Source organism: Myodes glareolus, chromosome 7 (assembly GCF_982192425.1).
Source record: "Myodes glareolus chromosome 7, mMyoGla1.1, whole genome shotgun sequence".
Taxonomy (NCBI): domain Eukaryota; kingdom Metazoa; phylum Chordata; class Mammalia; order Rodentia; family Cricetidae; genus Myodes; species Myodes glareolus.
The window spans coordinates 62660025-62676918 of record NC_142032.1 but is presented as its reverse complement, the minus strand read 5'-3'; the positions used below and the strand labels follow the sequence as shown (position 1 = coordinate 62676918).

At 54.7% G+C, this 16894-nt stretch overlaps 2 protein-coding genes and 1 long non-coding RNA gene across 7 annotated transcripts; 1 reads left to right on the top strand and 2 right to left on the bottom strand.

Annotated features, from left to right (window-relative positions):
• Nucleotides 1-3852: 3852 nt before the first annotated feature.
• On the top strand, nt 3853-4786 carry LOC146893521 (uncharacterized). Its single transcript, XR_015003140.2, has 2 exons — nt 3853-3994; nt 4463-4786. It is a non-coding gene; the product is annotated as an uncharacterized LOC146893521 (long non-coding RNA).
• Nucleotides 4787-5072: 286 nt separating this feature from the next.
• On the bottom strand, nt 5073-8150 carry Cend1 (cell cycle exit and neuronal differentiation 1). The gene is made up of 2 exons (XM_048457854.3): nt 7992-8150; nt 5073-6611 (listed from the first exon to the last, which is right to left on the bottom strand). Exon 2 carries the CDS (start codon nt 6512-6514, stop codon nt 6065-6067), a length of 450 nt encoding a protein of 149 aa, XP_048313811.1. The 5' UTR covers nt 6515-6611; nt 7992-8150; the 3' UTR covers nt 5073-6064.
• A 334-nt stretch (nt 8151-8484) lies between these two features.
• Slc25a22 (solute carrier family 25 member 22) lies at nt 8485-16400 on the bottom strand. 5 transcript variants are annotated; one of them, XM_085693344.2, is made up of 13 exons: nt 16327-16396; nt 15576-15634; nt 13648-13699; nt 13353-13546; nt 12915-13097; nt 12657-12782; nt 12343-12398; nt 11423-11513; nt 10783-10901; nt 10501-10675; nt 10264-10418; nt 10088-10163; nt 8485-9987 (listed from the first exon to the last, which is right to left on the bottom strand). In XM_085693344.2, the coding sequence occupies exons 5-13, from the start codon at nt 12932-12934 to the stop codon at nt 9834-9836; spliced, it is 972 nt and encodes a 323-aa protein (XP_085549470.1). In that variant the 5' UTR covers nt 12935-13097; nt 13353-13546; nt 13648-13699; nt 15576-15634; nt 16327-16396; the 3' UTR covers nt 8485-9833. The 5 variants fall into 5 exon arrangements, with proteins under 5 accessions (XP_085549470.1, XP_085549471.1, XP_085549472.1 ...); XM_085693345.2 differs by lacking the exon at nt 12657-12782 and having other exon boundaries at nt 16327-16400; XM_085693346.2 differs by lacking the exon at nt 12657-12782 and having other exon boundaries at nt 13069-13097.
• Between the last annotated feature and the right edge of the window lie 494 nt (nt 16401-16894).

Genomic DNA, 16894 nt, shown 5'->3' with positions numbered 1-16894 from the left:
GAGCAGAAGTGAGCACTCCTGCGAACAGCTCTGCCCCTTCGTGCACTGACTTATTTGAACCACTTTGCAGCACCAGAGATGAGCCAGTGGTGGAGGCACCACCTCTAGACCAGAACTGCTTAGTTATGACACATCTTGCTCCTTCCCCAGTTTTTTTCTCTACATAAACCTAAAGCCTGTGTCAGTATCCCCAAAGGACTTGAAGGTCCCTGGGCCCCTTTCTCCCTTTCTCCCCACCATGACTGACTAAATCTCCTCTGTTTTCATCATCAGTTAGCACTGCAATGTCCAAGCAACTGAGCTGGCCCATTGGGGATGCTTGAGCTGGAACTTTTGCCTCCAAACAGGAGTAACATCCTAGGGTCACCTTCAAAACAGGGCTCTCTCCACTCCAGCAGTGTCCAGCCCATGGACACCTCTATGGAGGTGACAGAACTTATCAGAACATCCCTGTTCTGTGGTTCTGTGTGTGATTTAGCATTCATAAGCATGTCTTTTAAAAATATACTGAATATTTTCTATATTTACATTTTTTGACTATGAAAGTTGTGAAAAAAAAGTAATTTAAATCATCTGGGACTGCTGAGAGTTGTGGGCCTTTTCTTCCGCTTCTGGAAGGGTCCTTACTGTACTCGAGTTTAAGGTCCTGCGAAGGATTAGAGCCTGGCCCCTGGGACCTCTGCCTCCTGGTCAGGTATGTGGTTTTCAGTGCTGGAAACTGAATCTCAAGCCTGGCTTATGGTAGCCAAGTGCTCCAATGCTAGTCTACATCTCAACCCTCACTTTTTTTTTTTAATTTTTGTTTTTTGAGACAGGTTTCTCTGTGTAGCCCTAGCTGTCCTGAACTCCTTCTGTAGACCAGGCTGGCCTCAAACTCACAGAACTCTGCCTTCCTCTGACTTCCCAGTGCTGGGATTAAAGGTGTGCACCACAGCCCAGCCCAACCCTCATTTTCACAGGGATCTCACTAAGTTTTCCTTTTTTAAGTTCCTGCCACCCTTGCTATTTCCCTTCTGACTTGGCCTTCCTGTAGGTTGTGCCAGCAGGTCCAGCCTTGGCTGCTTTTGCTATTGTTCTGAAATGTTCTCATGTTGTAGCCCAGGCTATCTGAAACTCTCCACCCTCTGACCCTGCCTCCCGAAGGCTGAAATTACATCTTTGTGCCTCCTCCATGCCTATCTTGCTCCCTAGTTCTAACGTCCCTCTGGAAGTGAAGAAAGAACCTGCAGAACTGTAGTCACAGCTGGCAACTGCAAGCTTACACAGGCTACACAAGCCGAGCAAAGGAAATGGGGTCACAAGTGGGTAGCAGGGGTCTGTCCGCTCTCTGAGGCTGGGGCCATCTTGGCTCCGATGAAGCAGAAACACCTTGAGAGCCCTGACTGATCACCCACAGGGAGTCTAGACACCTGCCCAAATGGATTAAGTGAGTATATGCTGAGATTGTTGGACTAGGTAATAGATAACATGGCAAAGTCTCCTAACAAAGATTCCAGAAGGTAAAGGGACAGTGTGACGTGACGGTTGGCAAACCTCTATGCACCAACTGAGAAACCATTTGCAATAAACTGCAGCATTAAAGGCTTAAAATGCAAAATGAATAATAAAGTAAGGGGGAAGGATCTCAGTTGGATCGGGAAGTTCCTGAATTGGATCCCCAGAAACCACATCAAACAAACAAACAAACAATTAAATGAGGGGCTGGAGAGATGGCTCAGTGGTTAAGAGCACGGACTGCTCTTCCAGAGGACCCGGGTTCAATTCCCAGCACCCACATGGCAGCTCACAACTGTCTAAAGATCCAGTTGCAGGGGATCTGATACCTTCACACCAATGCACATAAAATAAAGTTAAATAAACCATAAAAAAATATTTAAAAAAAAAACAATTAAATGAGCCAGGCAGTGGTGGTGCACAGCCTTTAATCCCAGCACTCAGGAGACAGAGGCAGGCAGATCTCTGTGAGTTCAAGGCCAGCCTGGCCTACAGAGCTAGTTCCAGGACAACCAGGACTACACGAAGAAACCCTGTCTTGAAAAAAACCAAACCAAACAAACAAAAAGAAAACCACCACCACCACAAATAGACAAAACCAAGCACGGTGGCTCAGAATTGTAACCCCAGCACTGGGGAGAGAGGAATCCCAGAAGGTTGATGATCAGCCAGTCTAGCTTCCTTAGTCCCAGACCAGTGAGAGATCCTTTCTCAAAACAAATCAGATCAGGGCTGGAGACATGCCTCAGTAGTTAAGAACACTGAGTGGTCTTCCAGAGGACCTGGGTTTGAGTCCCAGCACCTATGAGGCAGCTCACAACTATTTATAACTCTGGTTCTAAGGGATACTACATCCTCTTCTGACCTCTTGCCATCAGGCACGAAAGTGGTGCACAGACATACATGCAGGGAAAACACTCATGCGCATAAAATTTTAAAATTGAGCCAGGCAGTGGTGGCACATGCCTTTAATCCTAGCACTCAGGAGACAGAAATAGGTGGATCTCTGTGAGCTCGAGGCCAGTCTGGTCCACAGAGCAAGTTCCAGGTCAGTCAATGCTGTGACACAGAGAAACCCTGTCTCAAAAAACCAAAATGAATAAATAAATAAATAAATAGAAGTTTTAAGAAAATTTAATTGAAAAACAAACAAGGTAGATAAATTAAACAGTGCCTAAGGTTTGATACCCAAGTTGACCTCTGGTCCCTGCCCCCCCCACCCCCGACTGGCTTTAGCCAGGCATGGTGTTGCAAGCCTGTAATCTCAGTGCTCACAGTGCTCAGGAAGCTGAGGCAGGAGGTATAGATTTGAGGTCATCCTGGGTTACATATTGAGATCCTGTATATAAAAAACAGGCACACAGGCTGGGGAGATGGTTCAGTGGTTAAAAGCACTTGCTTCTCTTGCAGAGGACTTAGTCAGCATACATGGCCACTCACAACCGTTTGTAGCTAGAGTGCAGGGCATCTGATGCTCTCTTTGCCCCATAGGCACTAGATAGATGTCCAGTGCGTAAACATATATGCAGGCAAGACATTTTTGTTTGTTTTGAGAAAGGGTTTCTGTATAGCCCTGACTATCCTGGAATTCACTCTGTAGACCAGGCTGGTATAGAACTCACAAAGATCAACCTTCCTCTATTTCCCAAGTGCTAGGGTTAAAGGTATATGCAGCCATACTTGGCTTAAAAATTAACAACAGGCAAATAAGAACAGATAAACTGCCCCTTGGTGACAAGAAGTCCTCTTACTGGGCTCCACCCTTGATGTTCCCACCGCCTTCCAGTAGCACACCAGCTGACAGCCATACAATACAACAGTGCCTATAAAGTTGTTCCAGGTCCAAACTAGAGATTTTCATTTCTGCCTTGTCTAAGGTGACAATATTTTCTTTTACTGAGATTTAATTTTTTAAATTTCATGTGTATTGGCATTTTGCCTGCATGTGTATTTGCCCTATGTGTGTGTAGCTCAGCTTCCTGGGGTTGCAGTTACAGGCTGTAAGCTACCATGTAGACTCAAACCCAGGTCCTCTGGAAGAGCAGTCAGTACTCTTAACTACTGACCCAGCTCACCAACCCCCAATATTTTAATTAAGTTTTACATGTGTGGGTGTTTCGCCTGTATTCACAGCTATGTATCACGTGTGTGCCTATGGCCTGTAACAGTCAGAAGAAGCCATCAGAACCTGTTACAAATGATTGTTAGCTGTCACACAGCTGCTGGGAATCAACCCCAGATATCCCGGAAGAGCAGTTAATGCTCTTTACGACTGAGCCATCTCTCCAGCCCCAGGCACTAGTATTTTAAAAGCAACCTCAAGGTGTTTTAATAGGGAACCATAAAGGAGCGAGAGCATGAGAAGAACACCACGTGGAAGAGCCAGCTCTCAGCTGCTCACCACAGCAGAAATGCACGGTCACCTCTGCAGCCTCCCAGTGCAATGCAATGCCTGGAAGTGCGCGTGTGTTTTAAGGCGCAAGGCAAAGGATGGACAGATGTGAGTACTGGATGAGGCAGGGAATATCTAGGCAGGCAGTGCAGCCTTAGCCCCTGCAGTGCAGAAGAGTCAGAGGTGGCCATGTGTCCAGCATGTCCACAGCAGCCTGTCTTCAGGAAGCCCTGGCTCAGGCAGGTGTTGACCTGGGCTTGAAAGAGGCACTTTGTAGTGACAATGGTCAAAGAGAAACTAGGAAGAGTGGTCTGAGCAAGGACAAGTGGTCTGTTTGCGATGTCCTCACCCTGTCGGAGTTGTCCAGAGTTGAATGGAATGTATTATGTAGGCAGAGCTCCTACTCTGAGGAGGATGGGCACCAAGAAATTGGAAAGAAAAAACACCAGCTCAAAGAAAGCCTCCGGGAGGGAGGGGTGGTCAGCAAGTTCCTGCATGCCAGCCTCAGTAGCCCTAGCATAGGGGAGGGGGGGAAACCAGGGTGATGTATTCCAAAATGAGCCTTGCTCTTTGCAGCCCACTACCCTACGGCCTCACAGCTGGAGCCATGAACAGTTCCCATGTGCTGAACACCAGGTCAGAATGGACTGAGAGCTGTGGTTGAGAAGTGACCAGAGGAGGGACCCTGCCTCTGCTCTGCATGTCATGGATGGAGGGGGCCCTCCTTGCTGGCAGGCAGGGTTTTTTTCTTTTCCTTTTTTCTTTTTTTTCCAAGACAGAGTTTCTCTTTGTAGCCCTGGCTGTCCTAGAACTCACTCTGTAGACCAGGCTGGCATCTAACTCAGAGATCCACCTGCCTCGGCCTCCTAAGTGCTGGGATTAAAGGTATTTGCCACCATCTCCCGCCTGGCGGGCAGTTTCTAACTGAGGAATGGTTCCAGCAGCCCAGGTTGGGGGGGAGGGTTGCCATTGTGAAGTTCCTGGATGTCCATCTGGGTTCAGGCTCCCACAAAGACCTGGGAAAGGGGATGGGACTGTGGGTGCACATAGCCCAGAAGGATCAGGGCATGGAGGAGGACCTAGGACTTCCCGGAAAGCCCATAGGATGACTCTGTGGCCCACACATACTCAGGTAGGAAGTCTCTGCCCCTCCCAGCCCCATGCAGGTGAGGACACCAGCCCAGCCTTTATATTGTAACAGTTTATTTCACTCTCAGCCTCCACTCAGGCCCAAGGTCCCTACAGCCACTGGCCAGGGGAGGGCAATGTTTCCTTAGAGCCACTGTAGCCTTCTGGAAACCTGCCCACTGTCACCACACCAAGGGGCAAGCTGGGGCCAGACGCACTGTGAGGGGCTGCACAGCAGGTCTTCCTGCAGGCAGTGGGTGATTGTCATCCACTGGGCAGTTCTACTCTACCTGTGTTATTGCATTTATACGCTGTTAGACTCAAGGGGGTGTTGGGTGCAGGCAGGCAGGGCAGTCTTTTGGGGGGTATTGGGCTGGCACAACTGTAATGTAGATCCTCCATATTTCCTACCTCGATGCCAGCATTTCAGCCTCCCCCCCCCCAAAAAAAAAAAACAACCAATTGCTGCTCTGGGCATGGAGTAAGGTGGTCCTAGCCTCAGGAGCTCTCCTGGGGCACATACTGAAAAAGGGAAGCGGGATCCCACCCCAAATTTAGCTGTTAAGCTTGGCGTTTTCACTCAGCCAGGACAGGGACCGTGGGTGGAGGTAGCTCTGCAGATTTGAATTCCCACCGCAGGTCGGCTCCCCTGCATCGGGCCCAGACAGATTGCCCCCAGACGCACACCATAGAAGTGGGGAGAGTGAAACAGCCGTGCCCTTAATGTCCCCGCAGGGCCAGTCTACTCCACCACTTATCCTTCAGGGCCCCACCCAGCGACTGTTCCTAGTCCAGGCTATCCCTTCTGCCCCATGCTAGTGCTTCCTGCAAACTGCAGAGCTGGGCTCTTGCCCCAGGACTTGGGAGAGAGTGTGCTGGGGTCAGTGGAGGTGGGTTCACTGTCTGTCTCTCTCCTGCTGCATGGATGTATGTAGCATACATATACGTGTGTGTGTGTGTGTGTATAGATAAGTATCTAGGACCTTGCATGCACTATATATTCAGGTCTGTACAGAAAGTGGCTCTGTGCCTCCACCTGGACACCAGGCATCATTTTTTCCGGGCTAGGAAGACTACACCAAGAATGAGGGCCATCGTGGCCACGGCCACACTCCCAGCCACTAACAAAGGGGTCAAGTTCTCACAAGGCCAGGGACCTCGGGCTCCAGTGTTGGACTCATCCTCCTCTGCCCCATCCCCAGGACCCTTCGGCTCTGAGGTTGCGTCAGGACTGCTGGGGGCTGCAGGCACTGTGGGAGTTGGCTTCAGGTTGCTGTGATTGTTGAGAAGAACAGGGTCTGCTTTGGCCGGTGTCTTCTTGGTAGTTGCTGGCCCAGGGGCTGCTGGTTGCTCCTGCTTCTCTGTTTGGGTGTCCTTCTTCACAGGCTTGGTCGAGGGTGCTTTCCCATCAGCAGCTGGAGTAGCCTTGGCCTCAGCTGTGGCCTGAGGCATCTTGGTGTCTGGCTTGGGGCTGCTGGCTGACTTTCCTCGGGATTCCATGATGATTTGTGGTGGCAGCTGGCTTGGGGCTTGCGGGACTGGCAGGCGGCTGGATCACAATGTCTCAGGACAGCTCACCTCTGGGCATTATATGGGTCTGGAGGGAGACACAATGAGGTGGTAACAGGGATGAGGCACCTTCTGTATAGCTCTCCTGGCCCTGCCTCTGCCCCTTGGAGATACCCTTCTCAATCCCCTGGACTCTCCAGGGGTTCCAACCAAGGAGTATCCTGGAAACCCAGTCCTTCCTCTTCCTAGGCCTCACCTCTGTTTGCTTCTGAGCATTCTTGGAGAAGCCCCTACAAATGTTGAAAAGTTGGGAAGGGGGAAGGACCAGAGGCCTCAGTCTCCTCACCTATAACCTAGTTTTGCTTCGCATACACTGTCTACCTCACCCTGTGGCAGACATGGATCTAAGCCTGGAAACTGGAAGAGACAGTATTTGCTCAAGGGAGGCAGGAAGGCGTCATGGTGAGCCCCGGCAGAGCTGAGCGCTGCGTGCTATCTTGGGAGCTTGTTGATGTTTCACAGAACGGGATGCTCCGGGGCCTTGGTCTCAGCCTGACCAGAGTCTGAGAGGAAGGGAAGGCCAGGGAAGGAGCCCAGAATCTGGGTTCTCAGATTCTGTCAAGGCGGAGAGTGGATCCAGGTCACCAGGACTATCAGAACAAGAAAGGGATCAAATAGAGGCAGAAAAACCATTTGGGAATCTGCTAGCCTATGCTTCTGGTCAGCCATCTGCCCCACCCAGCTTAGATCTAGTGCCCTTTCCTCAGTACAGGCCTCCGCCTCATCCAGCTCAAGGGCAAGCATTCCTTGCTGTGCTCTGGAAGCGCAGAGGGTCCCTGGCAGTAACATAGAGTGGGGGTGACACAGAGTATGGTCCCCAGGTTATAGAAAGGCCTCACCTTGATTCTCTGTGTCCTAGCTGGGGAGACTGGGGCCTGGCTACCCTGTCCCACAGGGGCTCCTGTCTGAAAGACCCAGGACCACCTGTCTGCCTCCATCCTGGGAGGACAATTGGCCCATGCACAGGGAGGGGGACTCACTATAAGAAGCCAGATCTCAAGCTCCAAGCCCCCCTCCCCACCAGGCAAAATGAACACACTGAAGGTCATTTGAAGGTCACATCATGCGGAGGTGACCAGTGTAGAAACCCAGATGCTGCCCACCTCCCAAGAAACCCTGGCGTCCCCTTCATCCCACAGTTCTGGAGAGACCTTAGCCATTGGGCATCAAGTTGGCACAGAGCAGATCTGCCCCTGGTTATTTTTTGACTTGCACTTAAACATCCCTTTCTTCCAATTGCTTCCTCTGCCTCCCCAGGGCTGCTGAGCCCGGGAGACCAAGGTGCTCACGCCACAACCCCAGTGACCTTCAGGGCCAAAGCTCTACTGCTTGGCCACCAGACCCAGCGCCCCCAGTCCCACCCTACTTCCCCGTCCTGGCCCGCCCTTGGAAGGGCCTGTCGCCTTACGTCTTCCTTCGGGCCTCCAGCTTCTCGCTGCGCACTCGCTTCGCGGGTGGGACGACAGCGGGCGGCGGCTGCAGATACCGAGGAGTGCTCAGGAGTTTCCCACAATGCACCGCTCTGAGCGCAGGACCCAAGGACCAGTGGCAAGGGGAGGGGCGGATAGCAGTGACAGCAGCGGGTGCGTCAGCGGGGCCACGCCTGCCTGCTCCACCCTGGGAACCCGGGGGCGGGGTGGTAGGGTGTCCCTATGCCTAGTTCCATTTCTCACATCTAAGGAGATTGAACCGGAAGACTAGGCAAGGTTGCCTACCTGCACCCTATCTAGACTGTGCGGTAGGAAGGAGGCGGTTGGAACTGCAAGGGTGATGGATCTACAAGGGTGGAGGCGTGGGCAATGCGGGTCTGCAGAGAGAGAGAGAGCGAGAGCCCAGCTAGGCTAACGTAGCCACCCATGCACTCACTGTCCCACCCATGCACAAGACTCTGAAAGCAAGCATTTATTTAGAATATTTATTTATCTTTTACATGACAAGACACAAAAATTACAACTTCTTAAACTCTTCAAAAGAAAAAAATATAATTCTGTAAGCAGCAGCAGCAGCTTTCAAGGTACAGACATGATAGGAGGGGAGGCTCCCAGGAGCAACCGTGAAGGAGGGATGGCCCGGACTGGGGCCCCTGGTAGTGTCACTGGGAAGGGGCCTCCACGGAGGGGGTTGGGCTTGAGGGACACAGCACCAGCACTTCAGTCAATCACCAAACACAATCACATGGCCAGGGCAGGGGATGAGGACTGCTTTGATTCAGAACAGAGGATCCAGGGCTGGAAGGGTGTGGCTTCTCAAATATGGACAGAGGCCCAGAGAGCTGGATGGCCTAGGCTCCATACTGGCCTTCACGTTCCCCTTCCCCCACAAGCAACCTCTGTCCAGGAGTAGGGCTCTACCAGAAGTTTCCAGGCTGGAGAACTAAATTACTGGACGGGTCAGCAGAAGACCTGAGGCACACACAGCACACAAGCACGGGGTGCCTGACTCCATCGGGAAAGGCAACTGTGCCCTTAAGGGCCCATCCCCATGCAGCCTGGCCAGCCGACTGCTAGGGGGTGGAGGGCAACCTCCCCCATCACAGGCACACAGAGACCTCAAGCAATCCAGGTCCCACATGGGGTGGGGGCCCAAAGGCTCACCAGGAAGAATATGTGTGGGGTGCCTGGGATCAGGATTGAATGTGGCAGCACACCCAGCCTAGGAATCCTAGCTTAACACGAGGACAGAACTTACTCCTGTAAGGCTGGCTGGGGAGGCAGAGTGGGGTCCTGGTTGAGGCAGAAAGAGCAGCAGGGGCAAACAGACTGATGGACGGAGGACAGGCAGAGCCACGTGGGCACAGCAAATTCAATAAATAACTTTGTGTGTGTGGGTGGGTTCCCCTTCGTAGACCAGGAGATACTCGGAGACCGGAGCCAGTGGACTACAGGGTAGGGTCTGCCTGCCCAGACCAGGCCTGGGGGCCCCAGCCCAGAGACCAGCTCTGTCTTAGGGGGTGTTCAGGCCAGGTAAGACTGGGTTAGGGTACAGGGATGGGACAGTACTGGCTCAACGGGACTGGCTTAAGGAATGTACAGATTTCTGCATTTTCTACATAAATAAAACCTTGATCCCATTTTTTTGTCCCTCAGGACCCCATGGGGGCCTATGTGTGCACCACCCATGTGGATCCTGCACCCTCCCCCTGCCTTCTTGTTTGACAGGGAGGACTGGGGAGAGACCAGTCCTCCTCAGGCTTGTGCTGGTCACCCTGTTCTGGCCCTAGCCCATAGGCTGGGGAGACGCAGCCACGGGCTCAGGCCTGGGGTTCTTGCAGCAGCCCCAGCAGGGACTCAGCAATGCCCAGGAAGTAGACCACCTGGGCAATGCCAAACAGCGGGGCAATGACCAGTGCCCGGCAGTATGCACCTTTCAGGAAGGCTGAGGGGCCCTCATGTCTCCAGATCTTCCTGTAAAGAAGGGGAAGGTCAGAACGGATGCCCAGCCCAGCCCAGCCCTGCCCTGCCCTGTCCTTCCCAGCCCTGCCCCAGCTCACGGGACGTGGCGCACCTGGCACAGTCCAGAAACCCCGAGTAAGTGTCCTCATTGACGCCTCGCTCAAGTGACTGAAGCCGAGTCTTCACCACTACCAGGGACATATGAGTCATTAGGGGAACCTAGCTTCCCCCCCGCCAGTCCCTCCCCCCTCCCCGCCGTCCAACTGGGGCCCAGATCCAAGCACTGACCATCACAGGGGTTGACAGCCACGGCGGCTGCACTCCCAGCCACACAGCCTGCCAGGAAGGACACATAGAAAGGTGACTTCTCCTCAGAAGATGGGCGGCCCAGCTGGTTGAGGTTGGCAAACAGGGGGAAGTAGACAATGGAGAAGGGGACATCCCTGTGGGGAAGAAGGGAGGCGGTGAGGCTGGGGGTAGGGACCAGCCCGCAACCCTCTTTCTCCCATATGCCCATCTTTTCACCTGAGCAGTGTGGCCCCCAGTCCCTTGTAGAGACCAGCGATGCCATGGTTCCGCAGCAGGTCACGGGTCAGCTGGGTGGCAGTGGGTCGAGGAGCAGCTGGAGCCTCTACTGAGGGCTGGGTACCTCCCTGGGCCGAGAGCTGAGCCTGAGCAGCCAGAATCTTCCTCTGAGCAGCTGGTGAGAAAGGATCTCTGGTCTCTTCCTCCTGGCTTGGGGAAGGGGCAGGGGACAGGGTCTATCCGTTGTCCCCACCTGGGTTCTGTCCCCTCCCTGCACCTTACCAATGCGGCCTGCATCTTGCAATTGGATCTTCAGCATCTCCATGGGGGTGGTCACAATCACCTGGCAGGTGCCAGCTCCGCACCCTGCCAACATCTCCTTCGGCAGAGTCAGCTTCTGTCTGTAGGGCAGGGGCAGGGCTGTGAGCGAGATGGTGAGAAACAGCTCCCTACATGGGGCAGTGACTGTCTGCTTCAGAGGTGTAAAGGGGGATGGGAGCTGTGGAGGTCCCATAGGAGCACAGCCCTGGGCTTCAGACCCTTCAGCAATAGACATCCAGCCCAGAGGACAGATGATCTCATATGCAAGGGCTCATAAAGAGAAATGGGGAGTGGAAGGGGCCAACTTTGTAGTCCTATACCCTAGTGATGGGATGGCTGCTTAGTGCCCCCAAATTCTAACAGCAGACAGTGGCTAGGGGCCAACAGTCACTGACTCAGCAGCTGCTTTGTACCTCCTCACGTGGGCAGCAGGGAAGTGCCCGCCCTCACAAGGTCAGGGATGTTGAGCAAAGGGACCGAGGTGGAAGAGCCTCTGGGGATCTGATACCAGCTTAGGGGACTGCTGGGGCAGGGGTGGGATTAGCAACACACCCTTCCTTAGGACCTGGGCCCTAGCAGCCAGGGTGGCCGAGCCTCTCACCCATCCTTAGAGAGCTGATGTCTGAAGAAGTCATTAGCTGCCAGTTTGATGGCCTTCTCGGGGGTGACCAGGGTCAGGTTCACTGCTGCTCCTATGGGGCAGATGAGGGTCAGCTGAGGTTTGGGGGACACAGGCAGGTCAGGTGGGGATAGACTTGCTGGGTAGCTTGGGTTAGGGAGGCTTTAGGATAACACTTTGCTCCACACTGGCAAAGCCCTGCCTGGCACTCCTTGGCTGCAGCCTCCTGCCCTCTCACCCACATATGGGCTTGTTTTGTGCCAGGCAGGCGGGAACTAGGCAGGATGGGGTGGCGCTGTGTCCTCCCTCCCCTCTTTTTGCCCTCCCCAGAATTCCACCTCCATCTGTCTCTGATTTTGCCAGAACAGACCTCTCCTTAAAGGCAGTGAGGAGCAAGCCCCCAGAGACTGCAGTGGGTCTCCTTCCTGGGTACAGGTGTTCCCACTGGTGGGAGCAGAGTGTGGGTTTAGGCTCAGGGAAGGCTGTGAATGGCCGATCAGAGCTGAGGGCTCAGCATCTGGACAAATCCACCCGCAGGGATTGTTTCCTAAGCTGCTTTGCATAATGCCCCCTGCCCTACTCTCTTTGCGGTCCTGCTCATCACATCAAGTAGTGGAGGAGATTTGAGCCACTGAGAGGGAGAAAAAGAAGCACCCTGTCCTGCCCCTACCAGTAGGGGGATAGGAGAGCGTTCATGTGAGGGTGGAGACCCACCACCCTGCAGAAGAAAAATCCCCTCAGACATCCAAGTCCCCCAGCACTAAGGGTTGGCAGAGGTCCCCATTGTGCCCAGATGCTACCAGCAACACATAACGTGTGTCCATACTTACAGACCAAGCCCAGGCATGCATCTCTGACCCTCCTCCCAGTCAGACCCGCCTGTCGCCCCTGCCAAGCCTCACCCCTGTACATGCCGAAGTAGCCCTCGGAGCGGATTGTCTTGATGAGGCAGTCAGACCTGTAGCCAAGAGGGTGGCAATAAGCTGTGGCCAGCTGGACCCTGGCCCTGAGTCAGGCAAGGGCAGCCAATGCCTTCTCTGCCCAGTATGATCATCCAGGGCCCACAGAGAAGCCAAATACTCTGCCTGCCAGGGCTAGGCTCTCTCTCCCTCAGGCGCACCCTACTCTGTTTCCCCTCCATCAAATCCAGGGGTGCGGAAGCAGAGATCAGAGGTGGAAGCTGTGCCCTCGTCCCTCCTACGCTCTTGTCACTCACATGCTGGCATACATGCGCTGGCCATTCTGTTGGTTCTGCAGCCTTGTCTTAGCCAGGTCGATGGGGAACACGCAGGTGACCCCGATCAGCCCAGCGATGCCACCATTGATGAGCTTGGCCGGCAGGCTGTGTATGCAGGGTCAAGTGTCAGGACTACCATACTCAACCACAGGATGGGGGGGTGGGGGGTGGGGAGGTCATGCTGGGGAGAGGGTGAAAGCCAAGACCGAAGCCCAGGGGTTCGGGGGTCCCTCTGACCTGATCTGCTTATCAGCCATTTACACCAAGTGAAGCAGGAGGCTGACTCAGACCAGGCGGTGTGTTAAGTGGAGGCACTGGTGGGGAGGGGCTGCCGAGGACAATGAGGGTGGCTGGCGGTGGTGGCTGATGGTGGGGGAGGGGATGTCCTCACCTTCAGACCAATTCCAAGACTTCTGCCACCTGAAAGAAAGAGGGAACAGAATGAGTGATAGATGGTGGCCTATCAGAGAAAGACGCCTCCCCACCCACCGACCGGCTCACAAGGGCACGAAGCCCCTCACGCCCCAGACCTCAGGCTGCAGTCATTAAGGTGCCCTGGGGATACACTGGGGGGAGGTGAGGGAAGGAAGAAAGGGAGGCCACCCATCCCTGGGGCCACCTGGCTTTCCTTCAATGCCCTCCCCGTGGCGTCCTCCCAGGCAGCCAGGGACTCACGCTCAGGCGCTTGCTCGTGCTCACGCACAGAAAGCAAGCTCCAGCTTTTAAAGGGCCAGGTGCCTTTTAGTGCAGTGGTACTCGGGACCCTGGACTTGAGCTGCAGCAACCAGTTCCCAACCTTGAGCAGAGGCAGCTAGCATCTGCCACTGTCAGCGGGATGGGGCAGTGGTGGTTCCTCCTTTGTGGAGCTCCTGGGCAGAGCAGATTCAGTTCCATAGCAGCTCACCCCGGGCCACAGAGCCCCTTCCCACAGAAAAGCAAGATCCCCACCCACCCCGAGCTGGTTGCCCACCTTCCTGTCCACTTCCCAAGGAAAGTGTTTCTCTCCAGACAGACGCAGGAATCTAGGGATAAGGACATGGGGAAGACAGGACACAAATAAATGGTACGAGGAGGGAAGCAGAGGGATGTCTGTCTCCCAAGGCATCTATCTGTGACTGGTACACCCCATTCCCTTAGGGTGGGAGAAAGGCCTCTCTTATCAGCTGCAAGGATGGGGATCCGGGAGCCAGCCTCTTTACCCCCTGAGGGACACAATCATCAAAGCTGAGCTGGGGTGGGTTCCAGGAGTCCTGGGTCCTCCCCTGTGTATCTCCCTGAGCCATCAGAGGTCACCTGTCACACACAGGCCTATACCCTCAGTGCTGCCACAAGGGCTCACATGGCTGTCTCACACTACAGAGCCCCTGGACCTGTTGCCCGCCTCTCCCCATACAAGCCGCCGGGTTCTGCTCACCCTGAGCGCACCCCTAGAGTGCGCACAATTGCTGCTCCGCGGCTCCAGAGCTAGCGCGCTCGCTGAAGAGATAAAGAGGCCGGCAGGGGAGGGAGGAGACGAAGGGCTACGGGGATTGGCCGCGGGGCGGGGCGGGGCGGACCTGGGGGGAGGACTTTCTCTTTCACTTTGGGCTAGGTGATAATCTCCGCAGCTTTGGGAAAAGACAACTTCTGGGGGTCTGGGACTGGCACCAGCCTGAGAGGGAGCTAAATAAGGGACAGACTAATCATGAGAGCCAGGTTGCCTACCCACAAGGACCCCAGTCCCAGGCCACCACGCTTTCAGGCCACTCAGTAGGTTTCTGTCAGCAGCCTATGGGATGAGCACAGCTCTGTCTATAGCCCTGGAACCCCTGTATGGATCTGTCAACATGTGCCCTTGAGAAACGGGTCAACACCCACTGTGCTGCGAGACCTGGGTGTACCCATCAGGTTGGGGCACAAGAAGGTATACCTATTCTCTGGGAAGGTCAAGGAAAGGATGCTTAACTTTCCAAGGCCACTGACAAGCACAGGCCCTGCTCACCTGGCAAGTCCAGAGGACACGGGGGCGGCACTCCAGGCGCCCTCTGCCCTCTGCCCCAGGCGCCCTCTGCCCTCTGTCCCAGCTCTGCACACCAGGGGCCTCAGTGGAGGAGTACCTGTCCCTCCTAAGCCTGGTATGTGCCGAAGGACTGAACTCTGAACAGCAGTCTGATTACCACAGCAGCACTCCCTGCTATCCCTTCTCCAGAGGAAGCCCATCCTTCCCTATGCCTCTGCCCTGGGGAATAGTGAGCCTGCTGTCCCTCAGCTGCTATCTCCCCTCACATCTGGGATCTGGGCACCTGGGTGTTGTGTGTGTCCTGGAAATCAGACTATCGGATGCCAGTAGGGAAGAGCCAGGCAGACACTGAGATCCCATGGGCTGAGTCAGCCCTGCACCAGAACCAGAACTAAACAAAACAGGTTAACACCAGGGAGAACAGTTGCTGAGCCGAGAGTGAGGGGTTCCTGGAACAACAAACAAGGGGAACCCTCTGGGCTGTTGTCTCCCTCCCCCAGCCCCAGGGTTTTTTGTTTTTTGAGACAAGATTTTTTTGTGTAGCCCTGACTGTCCTGAAACTCCCTCTATAGACCAGGCTGTCCTCGAACTGAGGTCTTCCTGCCTCTACCTTGGGTGCTGGGATTAAAGGGCTTTTTGTTGTTGACTCTTATTAGTTTGAGACAGCTGTCAGGGCTCCCTCAGCACCCTCTATGTTACCATAGAAACCTGATTGCCCAGTCTAGCCGCTGAGAATCCAGAGCTTTCTGCCTAGCTGTCCCAGCCTTCCCCAGTCAGGCCTATTGAGAAAGATCAGTTCAGCATACAGAAAGAAGCTAACAGCTTCTTCTGCATTTCCATGAATGAAGCTCCCCATTTCCTGCCTAAAACAAAAGCAGCCAGGCAGTGGTGGCACTCACTTTTAAACGCAGCACTCGGGAGGCAGAGGTAGGCAGATCTCTGTGAGTTCAAAGTCAGCCTGGTCAACAGAGTTCCAGGAGGGTCAATGCCACATAGAGATCCCGACGGGGGGTGGGGGGTGTGGAAAGAAAGAAAAAGAAAATTGACTGGGCTGGGGCTGAGCTCCGCCACCAGCGTGCCCCTCCTCCCAATCCAGTCTCCCTCAGCCCTTCTTCTTAGGGAGGTTAGCTTCGCCTTGCTAGCTAGAAGGGTCATAAAGAGGTCTCCCACTGCGAGATACCCCAGCTATCCCACAAAGAAAAACCAGGGATGGAGTACATCCTCTGCTCTAGGGCAGATCATACTCTTTACCCCACGGTCGGGGCTGAGTTGGCCTCGTTATTTCCATCTAGACGACGCGGACTCTTAACTATGAATGTGCTCACGCACATCCCGCGGGTTCCCACGTGTGCGGCGCCCCCACCCCCAGAAAAGAAAGACTAATAAACCAAAAGACAACCCAGGTCCAGCTCTGGGGCTTCCACACTGCTGGGACACGTGTGCGCGGGGAGCGCGCCCGGCAGCGCCGAGACCGAGCACGGCCTTCCACACCCGAGACAGCCGGTCGAGGTTACCGTTGGTCCAGGCACTGCCGGAGACGCGGTGTCTGAACAGATGTCACCTCTCCCAGCCACCGATGCCACCCTTTTCCTCCCCGCAACCCAGCCAGATCTGGGTGGGCGCCACAGAAACTGGCCGGCTAGCACTCACCACACGGTCGCCGCCGGAATCGCCTCCCCGCTGTGCCGCGCGCGGGGCCTGCACCTAAGCTGGGAGGCGCGTCTCTCGGAGGCGCGCCCGCTCCGCCCTAAACTCGCTGTTGTCGGCTCCCCCTCCCGGCCGGCGTGGCCACTGCCACCAGCCACAGCCTCAGGCCACCTTTAGGGGGGCTTTCTGGCGTACCCCGAGGCCCTCTCTTTGGTCTTCCCACCTTAAACCGGGATAGAGACGAAGTACCGGGGACAGGCAACGTGTGGATGGGGTGGCCCGGGGGAGGTTTGGTCCCAGAGCACCAAGATAGATGCTCCTTAGACACCGCCCACAAGATACTGGTGGGCGGGGCTTGTGCACCAGTCTGTTACAGATGACTTTGTATCCACACCTGCTGCAGCAGGGTTACTATGTAGAACCGCTCCGCCCCATCCCTGAGGAAGATACACAGGAGGGCCTTAGAAATGGCTCACTGGGTAATGGTGTTTGCAACTAAACCTGGTGATGCCTGAATTCATTTCCAGTGAGCACATGGAAGGGAAGAAACGGGAGAACAACCTCTGCAAAG

Coding starts and splice junctions, on each gene's coding strand:
- Slc25a22 (XM_085693344.2), bottom strand. CDS start 12,934: ATGGCTGATAAGCAGATCAG. Junction 10,902..11,422: donor CATCAGCTCTCTAAGGATGG/GTGAGAGGCTCG, acceptor CCTGCCCTACAG/ACAGAAGCTGACTCTGCCGA. Junction 9,988..10,087: donor GGGTTTCTGGACTGTGCCAG/GTGCGCCACGTC, acceptor CCTTCTTTACAG/GAAGATCTGGAGACATGAGG.
- Cend1 (XM_048457854.3), bottom strand. CDS start 6,514: ATGGAATCCCGAGGAAAGTCAGCCAGCAGCCCCAAGCCAGACACCAAG.